General features: G+C 41.0%; 1 protein-coding gene across 1 annotated transcript in view; it reads left to right on the forward strand.

Moving 5' to 3' along the window:
* Positions 1–13,143, forward strand: part of LTN1 (listerin E3 ubiquitin protein ligase 1) — a 68,668-nt gene extending 55,525 nt beyond the window's left edge. The window contains exons 26-30 of the mRNA XM_056109470.1: positions 1,730–1,901; positions 3,016–3,236; positions 5,658–5,852; positions 9,078–9,245; positions 10,823–13,143. Coding sequence (XP_055965445.1) covers positions 1,730–1,901; positions 3,016–3,236; positions 5,658–5,852; positions 9,078–9,245; positions 10,823–10,885 — 819 coding nt within the window. The 3' untranslated portion in view covers positions 10,886–13,143. The remainder of the gene's footprint in view (positions 1–1,729; positions 1,902–3,015; positions 3,237–5,657; positions 5,853–9,077; positions 9,246–10,822) is intronic.
* The last annotated feature ends 215 nt before the right edge of the window (positions 13,144–13,358 follow it).

Genomic DNA, 13,358 nt, shown 5'->3' on the forward strand with positions numbered 1-13,358 from the left:
GTGGCATATTCAATATGCCAAAAACAGTAACAAGTCTCACAATGGAGACATTACTAGTGCCCGCTTGAGCAAATGGATGAACAAGGAGGACAGTGCTACAGTGCTACTATTTTGCCCAAATTATTCTACCAGCCACTAGATGTCTCTGTTATCTTATGTTTAGGGAGAAATACCTTCGTGTCTGGAAAGGAGAGTGAGAAATCTACTCTTGCTTTGTTTTCCTTCTCATTTTTGGTAGTTGCCCATTTTAAAATGTTAGTCAGGGGCCAGAGGGATTAGTATAGTGTATAAAGCACTTGTCTTACACATGTCCAACTTGGGTTCGATCCCCAGCACCTTATATGGTTCCTCCCAAGCCCTGCCGTGAGCACATAGTCAGGAGTATTCCCTGAGTACCACCACTGGGTGTAGACCTAAAACAACAAAAAATGTTAAACTGATGGAATGTAGGTTTTTTGACAGCACAGTATGGAGATTAAATACTATGGCATTAGTTTCTAGGATGAGTAAATTAAAATTCACTTTTGCCTTTTGTTTGTTTGTTTGGGGGTTTTTAGTTTGTTTTGGAGGGCGGATTGACCCCAGCAATGTTTGTCCAGGGAAACATTTGGTGCCAGGGATTAAAGCTGTGCCCTGCCCCCTGTTTGCAAAATTTGTGCTGAGCACCTGAGCTATCTCTGGCCCCATGATCATCCTAGATAGAAATATATTAACACAGCATCTTGCATTTGCATGTCTTAGGAAAATCAAATCACAGAAATGACATTGATGTCAATTTTTAAATTCTTTGTTTTTTAGCCACACCCAGCTGTGCTCAGAGCTTCCTTCTGGCTCTATGCTCAGGGATCACACCTGGTGGACTCAGAAGACCATTTGGGGTAGTAGGGATAGCACTTTATTGCAAGGCTCCATCCTTAAGCTTGTGTTTTTAAAAGCCAATTGATAAGTGTGATTGCTTTAAAAATTCTCCTTTCCAACTTTGTGTGTTTTGTTTGTCTGTTTGTCTGTTTCTGGGCCATGCACAGCAGTGCTCAGGGAGGGCTTACTCAGAAATCTCTCCCTGGTGGGTTCAGGGGATCATACGGGGTACTGGGGGGATTGAACCCATGTCGGCCATGTGCAAGGCAATCACCCAACCCACTATACTATCTCTCTGTTCCTCAAATTTTTTCTTTTAAAGTTTAGACTTACAGAGAAGTTGGATGAATAATTCAGTAAAAGTCATAAATTCTTTTCCATAGTGTGGTTCCACGTGTGGTCTTCTGAGAATAGACCAGGAGTAATCCCTGAGTACTCCTGGGTGTGACCCAAAAGCCAAAAAAAGGAAAAGAAAATTGTATTAGTATTAAATAGGATTTTGGGAAACTATGGTTTGGAAAGGAAGTGTGAAAGACTTAGAGGAGAGAGTGAATGACTCATTTGTGAAAAATGATGAATAAGTTTACTTGGCTGATAGGCATTCTTACTAATAAAAGGAATTTGAGAAAACTGAAGCATATGTGTAAGTGAGAAAATAATAAAAACCGTTAATAGGAAAGATAGCGGTTCCATCAAACAGTGCATTTGCGAAGTAAGAATGATATATATATATATTTTGTCAGACATTTCCATGTAATTTTCAGTGTTCAAATTAATACATTTTTTATTGTGTTCTTATATGATTATGTTGTCCTGCCGATGGTCTTGGTTTAATTCAGCTTTCCAACAAAAATTCTTTGCTTTCCACCAGCTTCGGGCCCTGTATTCAATGTATCTTCGGAAAACAAAGAGTTTGAATAAATTGCTTTATCACCTCTTCAGACTTATGCCAGAAAACCCAACCTATACAGAGACAGCTGTTGAGGCCTCCAACAAAGAGCCGAGGACATTCTTTACTGAAGAGCTCCACTTGAGTATCCGAGGTTAGTAAGTATGTTTGTGTTCTCTCTTGCTTCAGAGTAGGTTTATCATTATTATTTATCCAGGGGGTATGGAGGATAACTCCTTATGTGGGTCTTGGTCGGGGGAATGTTGAAGGGTAAAACCTTTACATAGTTCTCCAAATAAGACATTTGATTAGATCTCAGGTTGAGTTGAGACTATTGTATGTTCTTGTGTAAACTGTCATTTGCTACAGACAATGTTTTGTATTCTACCATGGAAGAAACGAACCAGCTGTGAGGAGTGTCCAGGGGACTCAAATCCTTTTTGTGTTTTATAGAAACAATATTTATTTGTTTATTTATTTATTTATTTATTTTTGGTTTAGGGGCCATAATCAGCAGTGCCCAAGGGTTATGCCTGGCTCTGTGCTCAGGAATTACTCCTGGCTCTGCTCTGTTGACCATATGGGATGCCAGGGATCAAACCCACGTCAGCCACGTGCAAGGCAAACACCCCTGTACTGTCTCCCTGGCGCCTATTTTTATTTTTCAAAATGTGTTTTATTTGCGTTGCTTTAGGTGAAATATTATTTTCTAGTCATACTTTTCAGTGTTAATAGAGCTCATCATTTACTTTGCTTTTTTTTTTCTTTTTTTTGCCTCTCATTTCTGCCTATTGTTGTAGGGAGCACACCCAGCAGTGCTAGTGCAGGGGGCAGTCATGCTGGGGATTAAACTCAGGGTCTCACACATGAAGGCATACGCTGTACCCTTGAGCCACAGAATGGCTCTTCTTTTTGCCTTTTTAGTAGTTCGTTTTGAATATCGAGGAGAATGCTGACATGCTGGATTACTCGTGCCTTGGGTATAATTTGTTTTATGAGTGTTATCACGTACTGCCGTATAAGTACCACGCGCTAACCGATTGCGCCACTGGAGCTCCACTCAGCCTAGCAAGCTACCGAGAGTATTCAATATGCCAAACACAGTAACAAGAAGTCTCTCAATGGAGACGTTACTGGGCCTGCTCGAGCAAATCGATGAACAACGGGAGGACAGAGTGCTATCACTGATGCTGAGTAATTGAAAATGACTTTCTAAGGAGCACACCAAGATTAGTCTGTTACTAACAAAGGTTTTGCTTTTCCCTCAGAGACAGCAACACTCCCGTACCACATCCCACACTTGGCGTGCTCTGTCTATCACATGACATTAAAAGACCTGCCCGCCATGGTGCGGCTGTGGTGGAACAGCAGTGAGAAGCGCGTTTTCAATATCGTTGATAGATTCACGAGCAAGTATGTCAGCAATGTTCTTTCTTTCCAAGAAATCTCCTCTGTGCAAACAAGCACACAACTCTTCAATGGCATGACAGTAAGTATGGTCCTGAATTTTTCTCCCGAAGGAAGTTGCTCGAATATTGGTCACACCTGTCATTGGTAGAGGTGTCCTCACTGTTGTAGCTCGGAAGTTGTTTATGAAATTAATTAACTATTGAACTTACCTGGCAGTGTTTAGGGGCTGCTTTGAACCCTGTGCTTAAGAATTGCCTGAGGTATCCAGGGAATTGAATCATGGTCACTTATATGCAAGGCAAGCACCTTAACCCATTACTCTCTCTGGCTCAGAATAGTCTTCTTTCTGGTTCTTAGTATCAAATCTTAGCATATATTTGTAGATCAAAACTATTATAATTTTCTTAGCCCCCATCATGTCATTTTTTAAAGCATTCATCAGCTACTCCAACTGTGCATTATAATGTGTATAGATGCCAGGCTCTCTGTGCCAGTCACCTGGGAACTTAGTCTTTTTTTTTTTTTTTCGCTCTTTGGGTTACGCCCGGCGATGCACTGGGGTTACTCCTGGCCCTGCACTCAGGAGTTACTCCTGGCGGTGCTCAGGGGACCATATGGGATGCTGGGAATCGAACCTGGGTCGACCACATGCAAAGCAAATGCCCTATCCGCTGTGCTATCTCTCCAGCCCAGGAACTTAGTCATTTAACAGGGCAGATTTCTGTCCTGTATTAACAGATAGTCTTCACAAAGCATAATGAAATTGCTTTTTGGTTTGAAATGGAGTATGGCACAGAGGGAAAAGAGCTCAGCCGTGGAAAAGGTCACCTGGGTGAGTAAGTAGGTGGGATGTTACAGAGGATTACTTTGAGCTGGGCAGGGTTTTATTATGGGTTGAATGAGGGAAAGCTTTTAATGTAAAGAATGATAAATGCAAAAGTCTTGGAGATGGAATGGAATTCCTGTGATTTGTCCAAGAAACAATGACTAACTCATTCACTTACAGTAACATTTGTGAAGGTGAATAGTCAGAGAACAGATTGATTTGGTGATGAGTTGGGACGTTAATTGGGGAAATACCTTAAAAAGAAGAAAAATGCTAGTCACTTAAGGTTGGAGTGATAGTACACCAGGTAGGTATCTTGCCTTGCATGCGGCCAGCCCAGGTTCGATCCCTGGCAACTCAGATGGTCCCTGAGCCTGCCAGGAGTGAGCACAGAGTCAGGAATAAGCCCTGAGCATTTCTGCGTGTGGCCTCCAAACAAACAAACAAAAAAAAAAAATGAATAAAATATTGGTCACTGAAATTTTCCTGTGAGACAGTGATAAAACTATATCAGACTTGCTGTGTTTGCAGTAGAAAGCATGAGCCTGGCTCACATGGTTATTCTGTGAAGACTGTTATAGATATTCTGAGCATTTTAAAGGGGAGGGATGGCAGAAACTTTGTGTTGATCTATCTGAACAAGCAATTAGTTAATTTCTGGAATAAAATAGAAGAAGCAATTTAAGGTAAGGCTATGGTGGTTGACTGGAAATAGACAAGTCAAAAGAATAAGTTTGTGAAGGTTGATAAGTTGTGTTTAATGTTGAATTTGCAATGTTGATGCAAAATCCAAAATCAGATAATAAATGTTCTGGCAAATGATGGTTGGCTCTAAAGCTCAGGAGAATTCTGTGGTGGAAAAACATGAGAGATGTCTGAATAGAAAGATATTTGATGCCCAGGATATGGAAGAGAAGGAATAAATGGCTCACTCTGTCATTTGTTTGTTCAAAAGTACAAACATGACATACATTTTTTTAATGAGCATTGTATGTCTTTCAAAACAAATTTTAAGTGTCCTGGAGGACTAGACAATATATAATTCTTAAAATCTATATAATATTTATATAATATATATTTAATATGGGCTGGATCGATAGCACAGCGGGTAGGGCGTATGCCTTGCACGCAGCCAAAATGGCCGACCTGAGTTCGATTCCTCTGCCCCTCTCAGCCTGGCAAGCTACCGAGAGTATCTCGCCTGCAGGGCAAAGCCTAGAAAGCTTCCCATGATGTATTCGATATGCCAAACACAATAACAATTGTCACAATGGAGACATTACTGGGCCCGCTCGAGCAAATCAGTGAACAACGAGAGGACAGTGACAGTGACAGTGATATTTAATATATTAATATCGTATCTCAAATAAGCCTATTTCTTCACCAGTATCCTCCTTAACTGAAGACTTTGGCTGCTAATGGTCAAGATCTAAAGATTCAAAAAAAATTTTTTTCTTTTACTAAAGTAAATTAAAGTGATATACAAAATTACTCAGTTAATTTTTTTTAGATTAGACATGCAGAGTTGCACCACCAATCCCACCACCAGTGTCAGTTCCCTCTGCCAGGTTTTCTTGTGCCCAGGTTCCTTCCATTCTTCTCCCCATGAAGATTTTTGGAGTGAAAGGAAAGGAAGACATTTTGACTCAAAGGGGACGCTTCTGTGTGTTGCAGGTTAAAGCCCGAGCTACCACCCGAGAGGTGATGGCTACGTATTCGATTGAGGACATAGTCATTGAACTCATAATCCAGCTACCGTCCAATTATCCCCTGGGCTCCATCTCCGTGGAGAGTGGAAAGAGAGTTGGCGTGGCCGTGCAGCAGTGGCGGAACTGGATGCTGCAGCTGAGCACGTACCTCACGCACCAGGTGAGTGGGTATCTGCGCATATCCAGCCTGACCTGCTCACATTTCAGACAGCTGCCTTCAGCTGCAGGGACAGAGACATGCTCCAGTTCCTCGGACCAACCAGCTAAAATGACTTGAATCTGCCCATGCTGGGTTTATTCATTTATTCATTAATTTATTCATTTGAGTCCCTACAAGTTCCTCTTGAAAGTAGGAGACTTTGGAGCAGTTACACTGGAGATATTGCCATGGGGTCAGGCCAGGGATGTTGCTCTGGTATCGCACCTGAGGTCCTAAGTTCAATCCCCAGCATGGCAAGTTAATAATGATCAGTAATACATAGTGCTAAGGAAATTGAGAGCAGGAATCTTTCTGTAAGCTACTGAATATCTTCTCAGTTACTTTCACATTGCAGCTCTTCTAAGGTTAGAGAAATCTTAGAAGTTTAAAAGATCCTCGTGGTGCTAGAGCAATAGTACAGCAGGTAGGGCTTTTGCCTTCCATGTGGCTGACCCAGGTTCGATTCCCAGCATCCCATATGGTCCCTTGGGCACCGCCAGGAGTAAGTCCTGAGTGTAAAGACAGGAGTAACCCCTGTGCATTTCCAGGTGTGACCCAAAAAAGCAAAAAAAAAATAATTAAAAAAAATCCTCGCTTTTTTAGGCACGTCATTGGATTTCTCTAGTTTGTGTTGCACATTAGGATATGTCTCAATGCATCATTATGATGCATTCTTCAGAAGAGAAAAATTATTATTTTGGATTTGGGGCTACACCCACTTGTGTTAGGGCTTACTCCTGGCTCTAAGAGATCACTTCTGGTGGTGCTCAAGTGTCCATAAGTGTTGTCAGGGATCATACCTGATTCCTTACCCACTTACTTTCTCTCCATACCCACTGCCTAACCCCCAGTACTCTCTCTCCAGCTCAGAAATTTTTTTTTTTTTTTTTTTTACTTTTTTGGGTCACATTTTGTGATGCACAGGGGTTACTCCTGGCTCATTCACTCAGGAATTACTCCTGGCGGTGGTGCTCGGGGGACCATATGGGATGCTGGGAATCAAACCTGGATTGTCTGCATGCAAGGCAAACACCCTACCACTGTGCTATCTATCGCTCCAGCCCCAGAAAAAATATTTTTATTTTATTTTTTTAATGTAGGAGTACTGCTATTTATTCAGCCACTGATTAGCTGATTGAAATGGGCATGAACTCCACCTTACCTTTTTTTTTTTTTCATTTTTTATAATTTTATTTATTGAATCACCGTGAGAGCAGTTACGAAGCTTTTGGGTCTAAGTCTCAGTCATAAAATGAAACACCCGTATCTTCCCCAGTCCCCATTCTCCACCACCAAAAACCCCAGTATACCCCCCTCTCACACCCTCCCTCTACACGTGGGGCAGATGATTTCCACATTACTCTCTCTCTCTACTTTGATCACATTCAATACCTTGACACCAGATCCACCATTATTATTTGAGATTTTACCCCAACACTCAGATCTGCTGAAAAGGCAACGGTAGACAGTTTGTTTTCTTTTTTGGTTATGAATAACATATGATGTCGCGTGGCTGCAGTAGTGGCTGTGCAGTTTTGAAATTCTGAAATTTTAACACTTAAATCTGGAGGGATTTCTGCCAAAACCTGCTGGGTTTCGAGATTTGCTCCTGAGTCTCTGGGATCATGTCCATTAAGTAGCTTGATCAGGAGCCAGAAAGGCCGTTCATGGGCGGCAACTCGGGGTCTCGTTGGGAAGTGGAGGAAAAGGCCGGCTCTACCCCATCCCATGAGGCCCCACGTGTCTTGTCACTGAGGGCTCAAACCTGACTGTTCAGTGGTCTCTGGAGGATGGTGGCCACCGAGCCGCCTAGAGGGAGCAGGCAGAGGGACAACACCCTTTCCCCCGTGGGGTGGCCCGACAGTAACCTATTGTGGAGTCCGGACGCATTTCTGCCAAAAGCCACTGGGTTCCGAGATTTGTTTCTGAATCTCTTGGATCATGTCCATTAAACAGCTTGATCAGGAGCCAGAGAGGCTGTTTGTGGGCGATGACTTGGGGTCTCTTTGGGGTGGGGAGGAAAGGACCGGCTCCACCCCCATCCCGTGAGGCCCAACATGTCTCATCACTGCGGGCCCAAATCTGACTGTCCAGTGGCCTCTGGAGGATGGAGACCACCAAGCCACTAAGGGGGAGCAGGTGGAGGGACATCACCCTTTCCCCCCTGGGATGGCCCAGTGATAGTAACCTACTGCAGGGTCCGTACACATTTCTGCCAAAAGCTGCTGGGTTTCGAGATTTGTTTCTGAGTCTCTGGGATCATGGCCATTAAGCAGCTTGATCAGGAGCCAGAAAGGCCGTTCGTGGGTGATGACTTGGGGTCTCGTTGGGGTGGGGAGGAAAGGACCGGCTCCACCCCCATCCTGTGAGACCCTGTGTGTTTCGTCACTACGGGTCCAAACCTGACTGTCCAGTAGCCTCTGGAGGATCGCGGCCACTGGGCCACCAAGGGGAACAGGCCAAGGCACAAAACCTATTCCCACCTGGGTTGCCCCAGCACCGGTAACCTACTGCAGGGACCAGATGCATTTCTGCCAAAAGCCGCTGGGTTTCGAGATTTGTTTCTGAGTCTCTGGGATCATGGCCATTAAGCAGTTCAATCAGGAACCAGAGAGGCCATGCCTCCAATTATATAGCTGAGCCGGAAGTGGTTTGTGGGTGTGTCTCCCACATACCTAACTTCTGGCTGTTTACTTTCTTGGTAAACTTTGCCCCAAGTTTTTGGGATCTGGCCAAAGGCACAGCAGCAGTTTTGGGGTATCTGGAATTCTGAAGGCGCCATCAGGCTGCTGATGTACTCGCCTCACAAGTACAGATTGACCTGCTGGCAGCACCATACCCCCAGAAAAATTATTTTTAAACATTCAAACATAGAGTTGAGATATAGGACAAAATAGTGGAAGTGAAGTAATTCATCTCCACCACTTTCAGTCAGTAGTTTGGAGAACTAGTCTAGATGACTTAGTTATTAAAAGCCCATTAAACAAAAGACTGACACTATAAAACACGATACCTGTTGCTGAATTTCTGACAATTCTATCATTACTGGAGAAAAATTATATAATTTTGAAGGTTACTGTAAAAACCAACAATAATGCAATTAGGATATGTGAATATAGCCAACACGGTGGTCACACACACATACACACACACACACACTGAATTGTATTTCTTCCTTTTTAACAGAATGGAAGTATTATGGAAGGCTTAGCATTATGGAAAAATAATGTGGACAAACGTTTTGAAGGTGTTGAAGACTGCATGATCTGTTTCTCAGTGATTCATGGTTTCAACTACTCTCTTCCTAAAAAAGCCTGTAGAACATGCAAGAAAAAGTTCCATTCTGCCTGCTTGGTAAGTCTAAATAAACTTACAGTATTTTATGAGTTTTATGCTTTACATCTGAGTTACCAGAGCACCATTGAATTTTAAACTCTTGTAATTCATGGAAGGCATCAAGCACTTTTTTACATTTCTAAAAGAGAATAGTAATTTACTGAAGATTAGTTTCATCCAAGGCTCTTTAATAAGTGAATGTTTTTTAATATACTTAGCACTCAAATAAATGCTCGATCTGGTAATATCTAAGCCATGAAGGAGAGTGTAAAAGAGTTAGATCTGGTGCCATGTGACAACATCAAAGGCCTTGGCTTGGTTTTTTGAGATCTCCAAGCCTACTAGGATCGGGGCTGAGCATCCTCCACCCAGATCCTCCGAATTCCAGTAGGCGGGGGTCACACCCACCAACTGGCCCCCTGGCGCCGTGTAATCCCATCAACGGCCAAGACTCAGAGACTGTAAAAACCAACTCCCAGAACCGCGCGGCTGCATTTGTCGCATTTGCGGCCGCGTGACATCTTATTATGACATCTTATTATCTCATTCCTACTTTGGACAAACTGGCAGGCTACCGAATGTAACCTGCCCACACGGCAGAGTCTGGCAAACTCCCTGTGGCGTACCCAATATGCCAAATACCAGTAACAATGATGGGTCTCATTCTCCTAAAGAGCCTTGAATATAGCACTTTCTTAAAAATCTCAGGGCGAGGATGAAGGAGACGTTACTGGGGCCTGCTCGAGGCAATCGACAAATAACAGGATGGTCGTGATTCGTGATTCTATTCAAAATGCCTCTTATTTATTATTCATTGGGAAAACTACTTATCTCCTTATTTTTTTTATTATTAAATCACCGTGAGAATACACAGTTACAAAGCTGATCATGATTGGGTTTCCATCATACAATGGTCATACAGTGTTCCAACACCCGTCATCTCACCAGTGTACATTTCCCCCCACCAATGGCCCGTTTTCTTCCTTCCACTGCCATCCCCAGTCTGCCTCTATGGCAGGCACTTTTCTCTCTCTCCCCACCTCCCTGTCCCTCTCTCCCTCTCTTTCCCCTTCTATCCTTCTTCTCTCCCTCTCTTTCTCTCCTCCTTCCCCTATTGCCCCCCCCCCCAGCATTATGGTTCGCAATACAGATACTGAAGGGTTATCATGTATATCCCTTTACCTCCTTCAGTACTCAGTTCTTGTCCAGAGTGATCATTTCCAACTATCATTGTCACAGCAGTTTCTTCTCTATCCCAGCTGCCCTCTCCAAAACCTGTGGCAAGTTGCCAGCTATGGGCTAGTCCTCCTGACCCTCATTTCTACTGTCCATCGATAATGGTCTAATACTATATTTTTTAATATACCACAAATTTCATCATTAATAGAAAATGTGCATCTTCATCACAGAGGTCTTCTTCTCTTGCTGTTATGTGCCTCAGCCCCATCCATTACTTAGAAAGGAAGATTTGGATGTATTGATATTGTTGATGAATGGAAGAAGCAGAATTTGCTAATTTTTTTTACATACCATTTTAAGATTACTTTAGGCACATCTGGTTGTTTTTGTAATATTTAAACCTTTCTCATTTTTAGTACAAATGGTTTACGTCTAGCAACAAATCCACCTGTCCACTCTGTCGTGAGACCTTTTTCTGAGATTTCATCCCCCTCCTCCCATTGGAAGTGATCCCCGAGATCCATCAAGTGAAAGCAGTGCATGTGGATCCAGCTTAAAGGGTTGCTGTGAGGAGGACAGTGAACATCACCTGGAAATAGGACCTTCTCTGCAAAATTATTTTGGTTAATGTAATGATTCTAAAATCAGACTTCCTTCTCCTTCGATTGCTTTGTAAATGTTTGGAAACCTTTCCTTTTACGTAAGAGTAATACATATTTGAAGGAAAATATATTAATAGTTTAGTCTGTATATTTAAAAAATAAATATGGAAAAATGCTAAATTTCAGAATTGGAATTTGCAGAAGTATTGTCCAAACTATATTGTACTAAAAACTACAGTTTGTTGATGTATGCTCTAGAAAAATCCAAGTGTGACAAATGAATAGACAGGTTTGATTTACATATACAGGTAAATTTTAACACTTCCTCGTCAAGACAGCAGAATTAGTATTCTGGTTCTTGTAGGTTATTTTAATGATAAAAATTACAGTAAGCTATTAATTTAGCTTACCTTAAAGCTATTTTAAAGCATGCTGTGAAATCTTTTATAAAGAGTATAATAAACTGAACTTTAAGGTGCCTCTAGTATTAAGGGTCATGAAATTCAGAAAATTAAGTTTGTGACACTGACCTTTTGCTGTGGAAGAGTTTCCAGGTATGAATGAAATTGAATTGCTGACGTGTCTGTTTGGGAAAGCCTCTACAGGATGAAACTTTGACAGAACTAGGATTTAGATGATTTTAGATGATCCTCATAAGACAGGATGGTACTTTCCCTCTACTGAGAGTAAGAAATAACTCACTCTGAGCTTAACATTGGTGAAAAGATAAAACAGAAGAAATTTAAATGTTGTAGAATTTTCGATTTTCAGCAAACTTTGCTTTTATTGGCTAAAGTTACATTACTTAGAGCTATGGCGTAGCTAACTTTTCTAAGTTTCCCAAAGTTAAAGAATTTTAGTGTAAACATTGCGTGTAACAGGCTGAAGTAAAGGAGGTGGAAATTTGCCTCTTGCCATAAATACCTATAAAAATTATGCTCCAAATATATAAATACAGAAGTTTGAAATTTGGAATAATTTTATCGCTTCCATTACATGGGAAATAGTAGCCTAGTTAATAGCAAGGTTGCTTGAGAAATCATCTAATCATTTTTGTTGCAAATGTTTAATTGGCAGAAAGCAACTTGTTAAATAAAATTTCTTCTTACCATCAACTGGGTAAAATGACTATTATTGAAATAGTACGAATGTGGTCAAAGTATTCTAGTTGAGAGTGAAGTATTACATGTGACTTACAGATTCTTGGGTTATATTTATAAGTGCACTCTCCAACCCAGTTTTGTCCGTTTTCAATTTTTTTTTCTCTTGTGTTTATTATCGTCTAGTTTGAGGTTCAAGGAGTCAGTAAGTGAAGTCAGTAAGTCAAGTCAAATAGCAAAATTTTCCTACCTCTTTGTCACCTCTGTCCCTCTCTGACATAGTAATCCAAAGGCTTGTGTTACTTCTCTGTGAAAGTTATCCATTTCTCCTTTAAAAATGGTTTTATAATAACTTTGTTTATAACTTTTCCAGTATTGGCACTTTTTGGCTTCTGACCCAAGCCCCAAGTAAAAGAAAAGGGGAGTAATGCAGCATTGCTTTTCCTCATTCGGATTAGGACATGAGGTTCTTGGTGAAATACTGTAATTAAGCGGGATTCTTACTCCCTATTTAGGACTCAGCATATATCTTGGAGAATTGTAAATATAAATGTAAAGCTTGTCACTGTTTATATTGCTAAAGAAAACACTTTCCAAAAGAAGACTAAACTCCGTATACCCACATTAATCTGAATTTTATTTATGTAGCTTTGACAACTCTAGATAGTGTCCCTTAAAATTCTACCATAGGACATTTCAAACTGCATGAGATTCAAAGCTCATTAGCCAAAGTATTAATTTAAAATCCCAGTGTAAATAAACTTCCGTTTAAAAATGTAATTTATTTCATGCTCTGATTTATGTATATAAGTTTCTGTGGCTTAAATCACTAATGTTATTACTTGGTAATATTTGTGGTCTGGTTTATTTATTTCATTGTTAAACCATATGTGCCCATCAAAATTCTTTTTAATTACAAAATATTTAAAATATGGAGAACAATAGTAATAATATAAATGCCCTTGTATTCCTCGCAAACTATTTTGCCATATTTGCTTCTGATTTTTAAATAAACTATTACTCTTTTGTATTCCATGGCGCTTCTCCTCTTTCCCTCCCCAGAGCTAACTTCCTATTCTGAAGTCAAGATTTCTTCCTATTTAAAATCCTGTATTTTACTACCTGTGTTTGGATTCATACTATGCAGTATTTCTAAACATGATAGAAAATAATTATATCCTGTTGTGTGTAATCTCATAACTCCTCCACTGAATATAAAGACTGTTCAGTATCACATCAGTTTACTTATC

This window comes from Sorex fumeus, unplaced genomic scaffold, assembly GCF_029834395.1.
Source record: "Sorex fumeus unplaced genomic scaffold, SorFum_2.1 ptg000265l, whole genome shotgun sequence".
NCBI lineage: Eukaryota > Metazoa > Chordata > Mammalia > Eulipotyphla > Soricidae > Sorex > Sorex fumeus.